Source organism: Manis javanica, chromosome 4, assembly GCF_040802235.1.
Source record: "Manis javanica isolate MJ-LG chromosome 4, MJ_LKY, whole genome shotgun sequence".
Classification (NCBI taxonomy): Eukaryota; Metazoa; Chordata; class Mammalia; order Pholidota; family Manidae; genus Manis; species Manis javanica.
The window spans coordinates 18,910,771-18,928,815 of NC_133159.1; the positions used below are offsets into that span (position 1 = coordinate 18,910,771).

Here is an 18,045-nt window from a genome sequence, read left to right on the forward strand (position 1 = left end):
GAAGAGCTACTTCTAAGTGTCCTTCCCCTGGGAGCTTGCAAGCATGGTGGCAATTGCATGGGCTCTGAATTTAAATCCTGCTCTACCTCTTAATAACTAAGTGACTTTGGGCAAGATAAATAACTTAAAGCCTCGGCTTTCTACTGAGCTGGGCACTAAGGATACAGCAATGAAATAAAGCAGACATAGTCTCTGCCCTCATGATGCTCATGGTCCAGTGGAGAGATGATGGACGCAGATCATCAGCCAAAGAAATAGTAGTTGCAAGAGATGGCAGAATGTGGCAGGTAACAGTGCGGGCTCTGGAGCCAGACTGCATAGACTGGGATCCTGGCCCTGCCACTCACCCTCTCTGTGCCACAATTTCCTCATCTATAAGGAGGATGAAAACTCCCACCTTGTAGGGTGGTTGTGATAAATAAATGAGTTAGGTTATGTAAGCACTTAGAACAGTGCCTGGCACATATGTGTTAGCTATTGTAATTATTTATTATCATTATTCCAAAGAATAAAGTGATAAAAAGAAAGTTCAGAGTATGTTGAGAATCCAGGAGTTGTGTGTATGTTGTAGTGGGGGAGGGGGAGGGTCTGGTTTGGGTGTGAGGGCCAGGGAAAGCATTGCGAGGAGGTAGAAACAGAAGTCTTAAGAGTTCAGGGTGCAGAGAGCAGAAGTGCAGAAAGGAAAGTGGCCCGGAGAAAGGCAAGAGCTTGTAGGATCAAGAAGCAAAGCATAGTGAGGGAGGGTGTCCTTTGAGGCCCAGTCAGGTACTGGGTAATGCCAAGTGGAAACTGAGGGGCGTTGTGCCAAGAGATAGGACACAAGCAGTCTGAGTCACATGAGAAAACACACCCCAACACACACCCTTCCAGTGTAGCAGCCACAGAGCTCCATTTATTTTTGCAGGAACCTTGGGGCAGAGTATACTGTTGTGATTCTGAGGTCTCAGTTGTTCTGTATTTGGTCTGACATTCAGATAGTCCATCCCCCAGAAAAATACAGCAAAGACAATACGTATCTCCTAACACCTAAACTATTTACTAACTCACTCTTTACAGGAAAAGTTTGCCTACTCTTATAAACCAGCAGGGCTGGTGTTGAATCCACTTGGGATTGGCCCAAAAGGGCATTGTGCTAGGTGAGCCCTCCCTTCTCACTAATGGTGGGTCTTTGATCTTCCAGGACAAATTCTTCAGAAAGACCAGGAAATCAAGGACCTAAAACAGAAGATAGCCGAAGTCATGGCCGTCATGCCCAGCATAACGTACAGTGCTGCCACCAGCCCCCTGAGCCCTGTTTCCCCCCACTACTCTTCCAAATTTGTGGAGACCAGCCCCTCTGGACTTGACCCCAATGCCTCTGTTTACCAGCCCCTGAAGAAATGAAGGCCAGTAGTGTGTTTTGCCCAATCATTTGGTTACCAGAAGGCATTGCAAAGGAGCGTCTCTGGCAGTCGAGATAAAAGTTTATATTGTATTTTGTGGGACTGTATATGTTGTCATTTTTAAAAGAGGGGGAAGGTACCATCCAAGTCTGATTAGAACTGTCCATCAGTTTTTCTTGTAAATTTTTAGGAGACCTCACAGAACTTTGCAGTTTATTTTTCTCGGCCAATACATTAAAACCATTCTTGGATTTCAAGTAGCCAATTTTGCCTTTTATGTATTCTTACAGTTTCCTCTTGAAGAGGAAAAAAATAGGGTTTTGCTTCTCAACCCTTTATTTTGTTTTGTTCTGTAGATAAGCAAGCAAAACCTGCACACTGGATTCACACGGGACGGTAGTGGAAACTTCTCATTTCTAGAGTGAAAGGGTTTACCTACCACACACAGCTTTAATTTATAGCTGCATTAAAGAAGACAATTACTGATACTGATTACCCCTCCAAGGACCAAACAAATTCAAGGAGTATTATTTAAGCAAGGGGAGAGACGCAGGAGGTGAGACTAGCTGTGAGTATGTCACAGGAGTTGTGTTAGAAATGCTTATATTCCCAAAAGAAAAAAGAAGAAAGAAGAAAGGGTGGGAAAAAAAATGCTTATATTCTCAACAGGGGGGTTAGTCCTAGGAAATAGCTAGCAGCGGTCTTGTTCACAGTGCCTTGGGAAGAGACTTTTTTCAAGAGGAAACTTGACAATTTTAAACTCTTTCCCCTTTACCATCATCTGTCTTCTATCTGCAACAAGCTTACAGCGGATCCTGCTGTAAAACTGATAGGTAGCTGGGCTGTTTGTTACCACCACGGCCGCAGCTTCTGTCTCCTTTCACAGAAAGCACCGCAGTGTTCTGGACTTGTCTCAAGGCAGGCACCTTGGGCAGGGGAGCGGGGTGGGGTTTGTGTGCGAGGGACTGCAGTTACTGCTGATAAAAGCTGTGGATCTAGGGGTTTTTTTGTTTTTGTTTTCCATTCCATTTCATCTAACTGCTTTCCATTCTTCATCATCTTGTGTTTGATGATTTAGAAGAAACTTGACTATTCCTCAGCTCTTGTGCCAAGGAGGGCTTTTTTTTTAAAGAGTTTTAAACTTGAAACTCTGTACAAAAAGTTCAGCATTGAGCATATATTATACATCGGTAGAAAAGTGTTTGCACTGGCAATTTTTGGAAGTGTTTAGGCGTGGGGGTGGGGGTGGGGGAGGGCCTGGGAGAGGGAGGGGCCAGGCAAAAACGTATTTGGAAACTAGAAAAATTAAGAAATCGAATAGACTGGTTTTGCTTCCTCGCCGTGGATTCAGGAAGGACATCGTTCTTGTAAAATGTCCTGTTAATTGGCATGTATGTCTCATTTAAAGCAAATTAAATAGGACAAGCCAGTCAGCAAAATAGAATCATCCTTTAATCACAGATCTAATTTTGGGATTAAAAAAAAACTCTAGCTTTAGCTAGGTGTGCATGTTGCTGCCATTTTGCATTTTTGAATCATCCTGTGTAACTGTCACCATGAAAGTGTTACCCAGAATTGTCATAGATTTTTTTCATCTTTGTGCAAAAACATGGAAAATTGTCTGACTTTGTGTGGAGGTTTCCCCTATTTTGCTGCCTTTTGGGACACTGTTTTCGTTAAATACTTGGCCTTGGCTGCATTCTTTTTTTTCTTCCTGTGGGGTTCAAAAGAATAAACATTTTCTTACAGATAAAACTAGTTTTCTGCCTTTTAACTTTGCAGGAGAGTGAAACAAGGTAGATTGTTCTGAATGGGCCTTAGACTGATGCTCTTGTTCCCTCCTCACGTCTGCACCCATCAGGTGGCAGTGTCCCAGGCGGCAGGGAGACCGAGGATTGGCCGTGTGGCCACCCAGGGTCTCAAGTTGGTTGTAGTTGTAGCCTTACTTAGGACATATGCATTCTCATTGTCTCGCCCTCCCCTTCCTTCCTTTCTCTCTGTCTTTCCCTCATTCTTTCTGGCATCTGGTTAGAACCAAGGCTGACTTGTCTTCTGTACAACAAAGGTACAATGCTCCTTTCCTAAAAAAAGCAAGTTAGGGGTGGGGTTGGGAGGTAATTGCTGAGAAAATCTTGAGAGCAAATTTCCTTCCCATTTTCCAGAATCTTGTTGGGCCACCTAGTGTTTCCTATTGGGTTTCCTATCTGCTGCAGATCCTGAACTAACCTACAGGACAAGCACTTCTAAGTCGTCCCTTGTTCCTGGAGGCATTATCTGTTTTCATCTGAGAAGCCAGCTGCCTGCCTCTCTTGGCCATATTACAATTGATCTTGGCTCCAGTTCTGGAAAATTCTCTTGGCCCCTTCATCCTCAATTCCTATTGCTGGATAGCCTTCCTGAGTCTCAGCCATTTAGGCTCCTGCAGACATACACTTATACCATGAGCAGAGTCCCCCAGGGCACTGTCTTGACTTGGGTTCTGCCCTCACCTTTCCTGAAGGAGTGTCTGCCTACAGCATTTTCATTGGCACGTGCTTTTCCACCAGGGAAATCGCCAGGTGTAGTCTTCGTTGTTTTAGGCCCATCGTAAAGTGGTTCCATGTCTTAGCACGCTGTAATTTATTACATGCTATAAAGTAGTGTTTGCCATTCTGGATGGTTAAATATTTACAGGAAGAGTGAGCTGAGTGTGTTTTGACTGACCGAATAACCTCTCCTTATTGACATTTCCCAACTTGATGTAAAGGAATAGCTGTGGTGTGTCTATTCTCTCTGTGATAATCTTTCCAAGAGATGCTATAAAATGAGAATGAGCAGTTCCTCGTGGCTCTGGGCCTAAGGAAGGGAACAGGCCTTTCTCCTACCGTCCCAGTTCCCTATGCTCACCCAGCTCCAAATCAACTGTGCCAAGCCACCCGGGAGGGCCAAACATGGCTAACAGCTGCTTTCAGATGGCTTCCTGTGAAATGCACTCCACACCAAGACAAGCTGAAGAGGCGAACCAAAAACCTACCCCAAAGCCAACTCGGTGAAGCCCAACTAGTGAACTGTTCAGGTGGGCCATGGAGCGAGCCCTGGTTCGGGTAGGGGGCCTCTGGGACCTGTAAATGCCTGGTTTTCTGTGACTCTCAATGCTGTTCACTGCTGAGCTGGCTTCTTCAGTCCTGCAGCACTTGCCCAAGGGCACCCTCCTCTCCAATGGCCCTAGTCTGCTCCAGGCCAGGTGAGGCGCCTGCCACAGGCAAGCCCCCAAGGCAGGGGTGGGAGTCTGCCCCAAGCTTTGCTACCACAACCTCCCTGGGGTGGGTGCTCTTTCCTCACCTTTAACTGCTGTTCCTTGCTGCCCTGCGAGCTGGAAGGACTTGCTATGGGAACCAGGTGAAATGACACAAAAGAGTGCTCTGCACACCACCCAGAGCCTCCCAGGTGGAGCCCAGAACAGGGGCAGAGTCGTGATGAGGCAGGGGCCTGGCTGGGGATCCTAGTCCTGCGGCCGGCTCCACCCCTCACAGCCTGACTCCTAAGTCGAGCACCTCAAAAGTGTGGTCCACAGCTGCAGGCTAGCAGCCCCTGGGAGCTCTTCCCTGTTCCCCTCTCCTCATCTGAATATGCATTTTAACAAGAGCTCCAGGTTATTTGGTTGCATGTTAATTGTTTACAAGCCCTGTCCTGAGCTCTTTCCTAACCTGAAGACTAAACGCTGTTCTTCTAGTTGAGGCTTTGAAAATTCAGAATGAAGAGCTTAACTGATGAGGGGCAAACTGGAGATGAAGAACTTGAAGCTTTATACATGTTGCATATTTTGCTTATTTTCTCTCCTCTCTGCTTCCATTACAATGCAAGCTTCCAAATGATTGTAAGATTTTTGTTTACTGCTGTAATGCCAGAACCTAGAACAATGACTGCCACATGGTAGGTGCTCAATAACTATGAATTGACTGGATAAGGTTAATTAATAGATTAAACATGTAATCTGAAATATGTCTTCACTGAATGAGAGCATATCTGTAATATTGGTATTATCAGAATGACAGCATAAACAACTGTTTCTAGAAGGTGAGGGGAAGATTTGAAGTGGCATATTTACCATGACATCTTCCATCTGCCCTTCTCTGGTTTCTGCTGAAACCTTGTTTTTCTTGTCAGATTTTCTCTACAAATTCCTGCTTGACTTAGCCAGGTGCAGAGATTTCCTAAACAGCTGGATGCACTGAGCGCCATCACTTCTCTTTCAGGGAAATCCTGCTGCAGGCCTGTTGCTTCCTCACCCAGCTGGAGCCTGACACCCAATTTCCCCAAGTGCCAGCATTGCTGCATCTTGAGTCGACATGGGGATTTTTTTTCACTGTGACAGTAACGGAATTATAAAACATTTCCTCTGGGAAGGTGTCTGGTCAAGTGAATGTGTGGAGGATCTCCTTGCATTAGACCAAGGAGGCCACACTTCTTTGCCTCCTTCGGCGGCCTTACTTGGTTCCTGCCTTATTCCTGTCTCAGTGTCTGCTCTCCATTCCTGTCTTTGTCAGAGGTTCAAGTCCTGTATCTTCTCAGGATGGGTTTGCTATGGTTCTGTAGTCATCCTGCCCTTGAACCTCTGATTTCTGTCCTAAGAATCCCAGGTTTAGCTCCACACAACATGGTGTGGCCTTTTAAATACTGTCCAAGAAGCCTGAAGTGGTTTACCCTGGGAGACGGCCCTTTGGCCCAACTCTGCAGCCTCCAGACAGCTCAGGCTGAAGAGGGAGGCGGGACTGTGTGTGTGGCAGGGACGTTCATGAGGTGTACTTGGCCTGCACCCTCAGCATCTTCACCGCGCCCTTCCTTCCCTTGTGTCCTCAGAGGCCTGTCCTTCTTGGACACAGTGTTTGGTGCCAGACCTGTACTCATTTAGAACAGTGGTTCTCAAACTTTAGGGTTCATCAGAACCACCTTAATGGCTTATTAAAAACAAATTGCTGGGCAGCATTCCCCAAGTTTGATTGAGGAGGTCTGGGTAGGGCCTGAAAACTATCAAGTTCCCAAGTGAGTCTGGGTGCTGGGGCCCCACTTTGAGAACCACTGACTTGGCCAGGTGGGTGGCCTTGAGGCCCAGCCCTGCCTGACGCCATCCCCTCTATCTGCCACCAGGGGGCACATGCGGTCTTAGCAAAGAGGTCTTTAACTCTGTTGGATAGCCAAGGTTCTTACCTAAAGATTTCTTTCTAAGTGTAATTTTTGTTATTGTGTATTAGGAAGAAAGTTGATTTAAAAAATAAGGTGGGTTCTCAGAGTGTCTCTCTGACAAGAATCAAAGGTCTGGTGGACTTTTGAAGGTGCTGAGCATCCTGGTTTTCACGGGAAAAGACTTCCCAGGCCCATCCCTCAGCACACCCAGGTAGAGATTTTCAGAACATCCTGGAATCAGTCCATACTCAGAACCCAAGGGACGGTTAACAATATAGGTGATTTTCATTTTCTTCTTTATACTTTATATTCCAAATTTTCTACAATAAACTTTATAGTTTTATTTATAATAAAAACAATAATGACTTTTAAAACATATTTTAGATGTAATTAAAAGCCAAGATGATAATTGGAAAAAGAGAGCCCACAGCCACCCAAGGGGGAACTTGATAAAGAACCCCCAGCTACTGCTTGCCCCCCACTCCCCTACCTGGTGATTCTGCCTGAGGGGGAGGGGATGGGATCACAGCAGGCTGTGTGCTCTGGGAAGGCCTGGCTGGGACCAAGAACTGGATGGTTACCCACGAGAGATGTCACCTCAGTAGCTCACTTGCAGGAGCTGTGGCCCGTCACACTGATCCAAGCACAGAGCTAAGTCATTCAGTGCTGCTGTTCTCACATGCCAGGGCTTCGTGGGGGCTATGCTGGGGGGAGCAGGCCAGATATACTCATGTTTAGAGACTTGATGGTCCAGAGGTTCCTAGTTAGTAGTCTGCAGACATACTTTGACCTGCATAGAATTTTATTTGAGCTAACATTTAAAAACTGGGTGACTTCACATTATCCAGATTTTCTGTTTTTACAGAAAAATCTGTAGATCTGGTATCCCAGGCATTGCACTGTGGAGCTTGGGAGAAGGAGGCCTCAGCTTGCTCATTAGGATCTCCTGAGATCTTAAAAACTCCTGTCCCTAGGGCTCACCGCCAGAGAGCCTGATTTAACTGGCTGGGGAGAAACCTGGGAATTTTTTTGAATTCTCCACAGGTCTCTAATGTACTGCCTGGGGCTAAGAAACTAAGAACTGGGGGTTAATAAGAGGAAGCCTCAGTCCTGCCTGCAGCCTGGGCCTCAGAGGATGTGTGATGGGCATTTGAGGGCACAGGCCGGGGCCAGAACTCAAGGTGTTTTTAGCTAGCCAGACGGATGTGAGGGAAGCTGGTCTGTGGTCTCCCCTTCCCTGTGGAGACCTTTGTCAGTTCACTTCTTTCTGGCCCCTGGGCTTCCCTTCAGGCCCTTGTCCTGGGTTCCCCTTGCCAACCACACTTGTCACACTGATCTTAAACAAGTTAAATTGTTAGTGCTCCAGTTGCTAAAGAGAAATTCTGTTAGTATCATCTCAAATTTGTTATTATGGGTTCTCTTCTTATCTGAAGTTTTTTTGTATTGTAAGCCATAGAAATGGACTCTGGCCAGTATAAACCCAAAGGAGAATTACGTGGAAAGGGATGGGCAAGCATGTACAGAGTTGTCTGGGAGCTGAGAAGCCAGCTGGGACATACCGCAGTCAGCTTGGGCTCTCGGAGGCAGGAGCTGCTCAGAGGGGCCTGCGCCCTGCCCCTGACGTGAATGAGCCCATGACCCGGCCTCTCTCAGGTAAGTCTGGGGAGACTGTGGTTGATGTATGTTACTGTTCCAATTTTCCACCCAATGCCCACTGAGGATTACAGAGCCACCCTGCGGGTGTCAGAATTGGTTTACAGAATGTGAGTTGACAGCACATGTGTCAGATCTGAAAAGCTTTAAATACACCTGATTGGTTCAGGTTAGCCTCTTGCTGTCTGCCAGAAGAACAGTATTTCCCAGATAGGGAGCCCTCCCCCCCCGACTGACAGCTGAGCAGAGCCAAAGCCAGTCCTCAGGCCCTAAAAGTACATATCACTGGTGTAAACCACCGAAGTTCGGGGGTGTTTGTCACCACAGCAAAAACTAATACAGAGAAAGTTCCAAGCTTGTCCTGTGCCCTCCCCTTGGCTGAACCCTGGGGTGGAGAGCAAGAGCCTGGGGAAGTAGCTGCTAGGCCCCTCAGCTTCCTTGGGGGAGACAGCTTATGCCCGCTGTCCCAGACTGCACACATCAACAGAGATGCTGTTACAAAAAAGGAACCAAGGTACTGCTGGGCTGGGGACCAAGAAGCCCATAAATGGTCATCCAGTCAGTAGGTGCAGTTGCCAAAGCCCAATGCGTTGAGTCCTATCGTTCCCACCACCCAGGCCTTTCCATTATTTCCTCTCCCATGAGCTACATGCTTTAAGGGCCTCGCCAACAAACAGTAGTAACCACATGTACCATTGCTACCAATATTGTGTTAGTCCAGGATCTAACTGCCCAATCAACTTCTCATCAACTGCTGTGGCTAGTAGAGCTGAAAGGCAAGTCAACCTTTCAAGTCACCTGTGCAGTCTTTTTGAAATATCAAAAATAGCTTTGGGAGTGCATGTAACAAGTTCCCAGGCCTTGATATATCCGGGCCCCCAGGCGGGAACTGACAACTCCTCCTCCTAAGAATGTGTCATTCCAGAAGCCAGCACTGAAAGCCAAACATGTCCTCAAGAACCAAAGGAATTAGCCCTTCAGGGGCATTCCAGGCCTAGCAGCAGGCTGGGCCAGCAGACTGGGCCCTTCTGTGGTTAGGCCCGGTGGTGGTGCCCTGCCAATGGATCTGCTCTGACTTGAAATAAAGAGAATTCCTTTTGAGAGCAGAGGGGTTTGATGTGAACCAGCCCCCAGGATGCTTCCTGTTAGACAGAGCTTGGGACAGGTCACCGAAACCTTCTGTGCCTCACTTTCCTCATCTGTCAGATGGGGATGATGAAACTGTCCCCCAGGTCACAAGGCTGCAGTGAATCTGCTGGGCACTGGGCTAGTTAACACTTTACTTCACCCGCCACTTAACTAGTCCTCATGGCTGCTTCAGGAGGAACACACGAGAAGTGGGCACAGGAGTTTGTTACAAGGATGACATGAGCTAATGCATGTGCATCTCTAAGCTCATTTGAACAGCTGTGTTGTGTGTGTGTTTGTGCACATGCACACACACGTGCATGTATCCACCCTCTCTTGCCCTGCCATCCCACCTCCCGAGGTTTCTGAGTTTTAAACTGTTTCTTAACTAATGAGTCCCACATCCATAACCTCTAGCTTAGACCTTTGTCCTCAACTGCAGACTTCTTCCCAGATGTTCCTTGACATCTCCTCTGGGGTATCCTCAAGGGTTCTCTGACTCAGACACTTAAACTGAGTTCCCAACTTCCCCCCAAAGCTGCCTTCCTCCATCCTTCAGTTGTTCAGGCTGTCCCTGGATTCTCCTTGACTCCTCTCTTTCTCTCACACCCTGCATCTAACCTGTCAGCAGATCCAGTCAGCTCTACCTAAAAATATTTCAGAACTTGACCCACTCTCACTAACTCCACTGCTACCACCCTGGTCAGACAGACCCACCATCTTCCCTCACCTGGACTTCTGCAGGAACCCCCTTACTAGTCTTCCTAGTTCAGCCTTTGTTCCACATGGTTCTGTTCCAAAAAAGCAGCCAGAAAGATGCTATTAGAAAGCAAGGTAGATGACGTCCAAGCCCTCCAGGGCAAAGAACAGAGTCCTTAGAATGTCTCACCAGCCTGTGCACAATTCACGCCCCCCTACCTTGCTGACCTCTCCTCCCACTCTCCCTTGAGCAGTGCCTCCTTGCTAGTTCCACCAGGCATACTCCTGCCACAGGGCCTTTGTACCTGTTGCCTGCCCCCCTATGTACAAAAAATTTTTTTAGAAAAATTGATCAGCTAGTATAAAAGTGCCTGTATACCCACACCCAGTTTCCTCTATTATTAACATCTTATACTAATATGTTTATTACAATTAATGAACCAAAATTGATACATTATTATGAACTGAAGTCCATACTTAATTAAGATTTCCTCAGTTTTTACCTAATGTCCTTTTTCTGCCCAGGATCCCGTCCAGGTTTCTATATTCCATTTAGTCATGTTGCTTAAGGCTCCTCTCAGCTGTGACAGTTCTAGTCTTTCTTTTAAGAATGTCTGACTCATTTCCTTACCTCCTACCGATCTTTACTCAGATGGTACCTTCTCCATGAGCCCTTCCCTGACCAGCTAAACAGTCTCTATCTCTTGTCTCTGCTTTATTCTTCTCAGTATCACTGTCCACCAGTTTAAAATTTACTCATTTTTTGGCTGGTTTGTTGTCACCAATAAAAATGTCAGTTCTGTGAAGGCATGGATTTTTGCCTGTTTTGTTCACTGCTGTATCCCTAACGCTCCGTACGTGCCTGGCACACAGTTAAGTGCTCAATGATGTTTGCTGAATAAAAGAATGAGCACGAGCCGCTGACTATAAGCCTCCTGATCCTCTTTCCACCCTTATTCTGCCCTTTCTCCCAATGACAAGAAAAAATCTCTCTGAGCTCTTCCCTCATGCCAGGCCCCATATCCACCTGGGCTCATTGACTCCCACAGTCTCCGGGGATTGGCAGAATTACCTTGCCCTCATGGTTGAGGAAACTGAAGCTCAGAGAGGCAGGGAGTGGAGAAGGCTTTGTTCTTGAAACCACCAGCTTCCCTGAGACACACATGTTGTTCCAACCTGGGATCCCTCTTGCAGCTAGATGGGAGCTTTGTGCACAGGATGGCAAAGCAAAGTGATTCAGCCCCATCCGGGCAGCACATCTGTTCAAGGAGAGGTCTAGTGGGTAAGGTGCCATCTTGGGCCTTGCGTCCTGGCTCGGGCCCTCACCACAGCTCTGTGCAGGTGAGCAGGCCATGGCCCTGGCCCGGCCGCCATAACCCACAGCAGGGGGAGCTGGGATGCCCACAGCAGGAGGAGTGGGACGTAGTTCCCTTGACTTGGAGTGCCAGCGGCTCCCTTGAGTGAGGTGGGGGTTTGTGTGCAAGTTCTCAGCTCCAGGCAACAGGATGAGAGGCAAATGAGGGTGTCCAGCATCTTCCCACCTTCTTCCAGCCCGACCCTGTCTTTCCCTTAAGGGATTTACCTCTCTCACCTTCTTAACCTGCACAGTGACTGGAATTAATGCATCCCTGCTTCCAGCAACAGAATCAGTCTGCCAGTGGCATCCTGCAGACCACCCCGCCAGGCTCAGGGATGGAAACAACCCAGTGCAGGCCGATGAGATGGGAGGAAGCATTCCCGGCCTTCCACAAAAGAACGCCTCCCTTTTCGCTCACCCAAACCACCACACGATGGGAGGATATGAAGTTCAAGGTGGCCAAGGCCATTTTGGCAGGCTGTCCCATGTTGTGCGCAAGGCACTGGGCAAAGAACCTCACTCGGAGCCTGGCCAGGGAGAAGAGGGGAGACACGGTGGCACTCGCCCCCTGGTGCTCACTGACCTCAGGGCCCAACACGGGCTAGGGATCCATAGATATAGGGCATCTAGCTGCAGTAAACTTTTCCTGAGTAAATGAATGGGTTTCCTGGGTGGATGGATGCCTACCCTCAGCTTCTCACCCCAAATGAGCTGCTGAACTGGACTTGTCTCCCCTTCACTTGTTCCCCCACCCCAAATGTGTCTAAGCCTCAGATCCCTTATCTGTATAATGAGTACAGTAAGAATATCTACCTCCTAGAATTATTGTGGGAACTAAATGAGTTAATATGTCTGGCACATAGTAGGTACATAATAAATATCAATTATTATTACTATCATAATTATTATTTCCCTCTGGGAATTCTGATTTCCTCATCTGTGAAATAAGGATTCATTTATTCATTCAACAAACTGCTAATCATCATCCATGTGCCAGACATTGTGGTTAAGATCCTGGACAGTTACAGAGATGAATGGGCCATCATCGATGCCTGGAGGCTTAACCTTCTGGTGGGACAAGCAGTTAAGTGTTAAAACCCAGTGGGTGGATATGGAAAGTCTACTGGGCATATATGGGGTAACCTGGGGTGAGGAGCAGCAACCTCCAAAGTTGGGTTAATTGAGATGAGGGTAGCAGCTGACTCCATGTTCCCTGCTCTTTCAGTATGTCAAGTTCGGCATGAAAATGCTTGTTGACCTGAGCAAGACAGGAAAAGGAAGACAGGGAAGACAGCCCAAGGTTAAGCGTAGGAAGGAGATGCAAGTTAAGGGTCAGGAAAGAATGAAACAACTTGTGTATCAGGCATATTTTCTCCTAAAATATCATCTTAATCTTTAAAAATTGCATGAAACAATGTATCAATCTAACTTTAGACTTCGGTCATTTTTGAAAAATGAGTGAACTTTTTATTTTAATGGAGGTTAATGTCTGATAGGCGAAGCCAAATCGCACCGCCACCTGGTGGCAGCATACTGAAGTCACAGTTTGCTTTATGTTGGAGATGAACCAAAACAACCACTGCAGGCTGATTTTTGGACAGAACAGGAGATACCAAAGCCATTCATTCCTTTCCCCTTATCCCCACACCTTTGCTGAAACCCAGCTTTCATAGTTGAAGCTCCTAAATTCCCAGCTTTTTGCCTGAGCTTCATCTGCTCCAGTTTCCCAGCAGACAAGCTGATCTGCTCCTCTTCCCTGTTTCAGCTCTTCGCCAGGCCTGGAGATTCTTAGGCCCATTTTCCCTCCAGCTCTATGTCAGTGCTAATGCCTCCCCCAAGCCTTCATCCCAGACTTCAAGGGGATATGCGAACAGGGAGAAGACCTAGCCCAAGGATAATGGTTAAGAGTACAGATGCTACACTTAGACTAATATGGGTTCAAATCCCTGCTGACCCCTTACTGGCTGTGGGTCTCTAAACGTCTCTAAGGCCTCTTGGAGCCTCAGTTTCCCCTGAGAAATAGGACAAAATGAGGATTCGACAAGAGACTTCTTGTTCTTTCTTTCTACTACCAGTCTTTCTACAAGAGCGAGAGCGGGTGGAGACCTAGAAATGAGGGGGAGGAGTGGGCTGGAGAGGGAGCGAGGAGGCAGAATGCCCCTCCACTGCACTTCCCCATCTTGGGGTCCCTCTTCTGAAGTGGTTAAGGTCTACCTCTGCCTGTTGTTCCCTCACAATCTCCCTCCCAGGCTCCCCTCCCATCATAATCTAGCCAGTTTCTCTCCCAGAATTCCTCAGAGCCTGGTCCCTAACACCCTGCACCCTCTTATAATCCACTTAGCACTCAAGGGGCAATGACTGGGCAAAGGGCCATCGGCCCCTCTTGGGACCCAGAAAGGGCAATGCTTACGCCTCACAAGTGGCTTGCAACAGTAGTAGTCCTAGCACTTGGGAAAGGAAGAGTTTTCAGAGCTGGCTTCCCCAACTGCGGCAACCACCAGAGCCCTGAATGAAGCTCGGGAAACCAGACTTCCTGCCGGTGCTGCTGCTGCCTGGGTCTTGCTGCATGACCTTGAACAAGTCACATTCTCTCCTGAGCCTCAAATTGCCATCGTAAAAGGCAGCTCTCCCATCTGGCCCAGCTCCAGTGACATGGCTGCTGGGGCTGCTGGAGGGCTGGGCAGGGTGGGGCCATCCTCCCCCCTCCCCTGCCTCCTTGGGAAACCCCAGGACCTTGCTTAGGGGAGGAGGCACCACTTCCCCTGGAGAAGTAGATCCCAGGGGGACTCTGGGGTGCGCCCCCACACTCACTGTGGGCAGCCAGTGCTAAGCGCTGTATTAATTATTACAACTCCCTCTGGGAAGCAAATTCAAGTGAGGTCACCATGGTAACCCAGACAGTTGCAATGTGACCAAATTTTTTAAGTGTTCAACATGTTCCAGGCAAATTACCTCTTAGTAGAGAGAAAAGAATGGGGCCTCAATCTCACACCTCAGTGGCCTGGGGAAGAAAAGCCTAGGAGCTTCTCTGGGGCCCCAGACCTTTCTACAGGCGAAGGTGAGGTGGGGTAGGGCCAGCAGATGGGAGCCCCTGCCTTGAGAGGCCAGGACAGGGCTGGAAATGACAGCCAGGGTCCTGCATGAGGCCCGGCCAGCGAGCCAGAGAGCCTCAGTTCTAGTCGCAGCTCCAGCACCTGCAGCCCCAGGCTGCTGTCTTGCCCCTTCAGGGCCTCCAGTAAAGTCTCACCCAGAAGTATTTCTTAAAGGACCAAAGAGATGAGCCAGTGGATTGTTAACCTCACATGGGGGGGAATCTGTGGGGTGCAAGGGGGAGGGCCAGGGGGTTTTGCTAATCGGGTTTCCAAGACAGACTTGGATTCAAATCCCACCTCTGTCTGTCACTCAGCAGCTGTGTGACCTTGGGCCAGTGACTTCACCCCTCTGAGCTTTGGCTTCCTTATCTGTAAGAAGGGGACTAAGAGCAGTCCCTTCCCTTGAGGTGCCTGTGAAGTTTAAATAAGCTAATCCATGGAAAATGCTTGGTGCAGCACCCTGCACACAGTAGGCGTTAATGTCATCACAGTTGCTGCCATTTAATAAATCCCATGTGCCAGGATCTGAGTTGAGGAAGTTACACACGATCTATCACTGAACCCTCACCACATTCCTCCCATGAGATAGTTGCTGTTATTAACCCATTTTACAGCCGTGGACACTAAGGTTAGCAAGGTGAGGCAACTCATGGAGATGCACAGACATCCATGGGGTGGGGCTTGGATTCTGACCCAGGTCTCTCTGCCTCCAGTGCTCAAGCCTCTTAACCTTTCCCAGCACTCCTGAGGATAAAATGAGTCCAGTGTTGAGTGCCCAACACAAGTGTGTGGCAAACAATTGGTGCTCGGTAGTAGGAATCCATAGGCACATGCTGGTCTCATGCTGCAGCCACTGCATTGCCCCTGACCCCAGTCTTCTGGGGCTTGGGAATCTGGATCTGATGGGTTTAGAGCTTCAGTGGCTCGGGGGAATTAGGGGCAGAAACACCCCCACACACAGCAGGCTCCCTCTTTACGTCACTGCTCAAGGGGGTTCCCGTGGCTATCTGCATCACGATGGCCCTGTCTCATCCTCTGCCTGTCCTTGGGGCCCTGGCTGCCCTCACGCTGCTGGACACAGACAGACAGGAGCTGCCTCTGACCTTATCTAGCTACTCTCCGGCTGTGGGGCCCCCACCTACCCTTTCCTGCTGGGTCAGCATGCCACCCCACTCTACCCTCCCAGCCACCCCCAGGCAGAACTGCTTTTCCCAGGATAGAATGAGGTCAGGCCTGCCGAATGATAGATGGATTCAATAACCAGCCATTCCTGCCACCAGCCCATTTGCCCTTCACTGTCCCAGACCCATGCAGGCGCCAGAGTCGAGTAAGCTTCATCAGTCAGTGGAGGGCAGGCAGAGGGGTGGAGATTACCCTCCCAGCCAGCTCAGGGCCCTCCAGGAGCCAGAGAAACTCGAAACTAAAAATTTGGGATGTGGACACCCCAGTTTTAGCCCTCCTCCTTGATGGTGGTATGTTCTTGAGCAAATCTCTGCTCTTCTCAAGCCTCAGTTTCTCCATCCACACAATGCAGTCGATAACTTTCACTGCCTGTGACCTGGGGTTGCTGCAGGGACTGCCCTACAGGAGATGGGACCTCACTTTGTAAATCTCCATGCACATACACAGGGTGAGTCCGGTTGATTGTCTTGGCTGCTCTCTGGGCTGGCTCCCCCAGAAGCAGACCCTGAGACAAGGAAGAGAGAAGCTCCCTGGGGCAGTGATGCCATGAAGTGTTGATCGGGCAGCAGGGAAGTGAGGCAGGGAAGGAAGAATCCAGTGCAGGGACCCTGATGAGCAGGCTACAGCAGGGGCAACCAGGACTCAGCCCTTCTGGAGACCTCCGGGAGATGGGGTAGAATGGGCCTCAGATTTGTCCTGATCAAGAGGTGAGAAGGCTGTGCCATTTATCTACCAGCTTCCATCCGTCTTTGGTTGAAGACTGCTGTCACGATATCAACACCCCAGCACGTCCGGCCTGCCCTGTGCGGTTGAGCATGCCCTCAGAGTAGCAGGGGCTCACATGGGAGGTTGCCGTGTGTGCAGGAACAGTGATCCTGAGGGGAGGCAGGCAGGACTCCACATACATGACCTCATCATTGTTAAACTCACTCAACCTTATGAGGGAGGTCCTGTAATTAGCCTCATCCTGCAGATGAGGACTCTGAGGCTTGAAGAGGTGACATTCACTTGCCCAAGGTCACACAGCTCAGAAGGGGCAGAGCAAGGATTAGAAACAGCTGCAGGGTCTTCCGTCTTTCCACTGCCTCCCAGATAGGCAGGACTCATTTGCATGTGGGTTGCAACTAGTAGCATGCTGATAGATGTTTAACAATGGGAGAAAAAAAGCCCTGGCTTACAGTGTTTGCTGGTTGCCATGGTGTAAATACTCTCACCATGGCCGATTTCAAGCTTCCAAAGTGATGGCCGTTACTGAGCACAGGGTTGGGAAAAGATGCTAACAGTGGGCTCTCCGGAGCCAGCAGGAGTCGGCCCAGCCCCCTACTGGTTGGAGCAGATTTGTCTCATCTCCTGCCCAACACAGCCCCCTTAGTACCAATCAAGTGGAATTTCTCTCCAGAGTGCAGACACATCACACCTACCTCAGCTCCTGCCCCTTTGCACCTGTAATTCCTTCCCTCTGGAGGCCCTTTTCCTCTTCTCCATGTGCCCAAGTTTTACTCACCTTTTAAGAGCCTGCCCTGGTCCCACTTCCTCCAGGCAGTGTCAGTCAGAATACATGCCATGAGCTGCTATAACAAATAATCCCATACTTTTAGTAATTTATTTGTTTATTGTCCCCTCATCCTGTAGTTCAGGGAGTGGGGGTTCTTCTCCCCTGGCACCCAAATCCCTTCCGTCTGTAAATGCTACCATCATCGACACTTCACATCCAAGATCACCGTGGACAGGGGGTAGAGCATGGGGGATCCCATAAAAGTTTTATGACCCAGCCTGGAACTGCTGCTCATCACTTCTACCTACTCCAGTGGCTACAGTCCAACTACAAGGAGGCCACAAGGGTGGTTTAGCCAGAAATATGATTTTCTTCTAAGCAGAAAATGAACTAAAGCCAGCTTCTGCTTCTACTTGCCCATCTTCCACAGTCCAACCAACTTCCTCTAGATTCTTCCAGGACATACTCTCCAGAGATTGTTTTCTTGTTGTTGACTCAGACTGCCCAGCATGGTTCCTGGATGGGTCTTTCTGTGTCTGTAAACTCACAGAGGCTGGGCTATGGACGATCCCTAGAAGCAGGCTTCCCAATGTTTATGAATCACCTGTGGATTCAGGGTTCCGAGACCTGACCATGCAGGTGTGGGGAAGAGCCCAGCAATCAGTATTTTTAACCAGCTTTGTAGGTAGTTCAGATGTAGAGCTAACACTGGAACCACTGATACAGTGCAAAAGTTCCATTGCATGGATGTGGACACTGAGGCCCAAAGAAGAGGTAGAATTTTCCCTAAGCCATGGATAAGTTAAAGCAGGATCTGAAATTTGAACCCAGGGTTCCTGAGTTTTAACTCTTGGCCCTATCTATTCACCATGGTGTTTTACCCCTAAATGCTGG

The 18,045-nt window shown here is 48.7% G+C and overlaps 1 protein-coding gene across 4 annotated transcripts in view; it reads left to right on the forward strand.

Moving 5' to 3' along the window:
- MACO1 (macoilin 1) overlaps positions 1-2,051 on the forward strand; it is a 51,609-nt gene extending 49,558 nt beyond the window's left edge. For 3 of the 4 annotated variants that reach the window (XM_037017845.2, XM_037017846.2, XM_037017848.2), the window contains one exon: positions 1,181-1,639. In XM_037017845.2, coding sequence (XP_036873740.1) covers positions 1,181-1,383 — 203 coding nt within the window. In that variant the 3' untranslated portion in view covers positions 1,384-1,639. Of the gene's footprint in view, positions 1-1,180 lie in introns of all 4 variants that reach the window. The other variant, XM_037017850.2, reaches the window with a different exon arrangement.
- Positions 2,052-18,045: the final 15,994 nt, after the last annotated feature.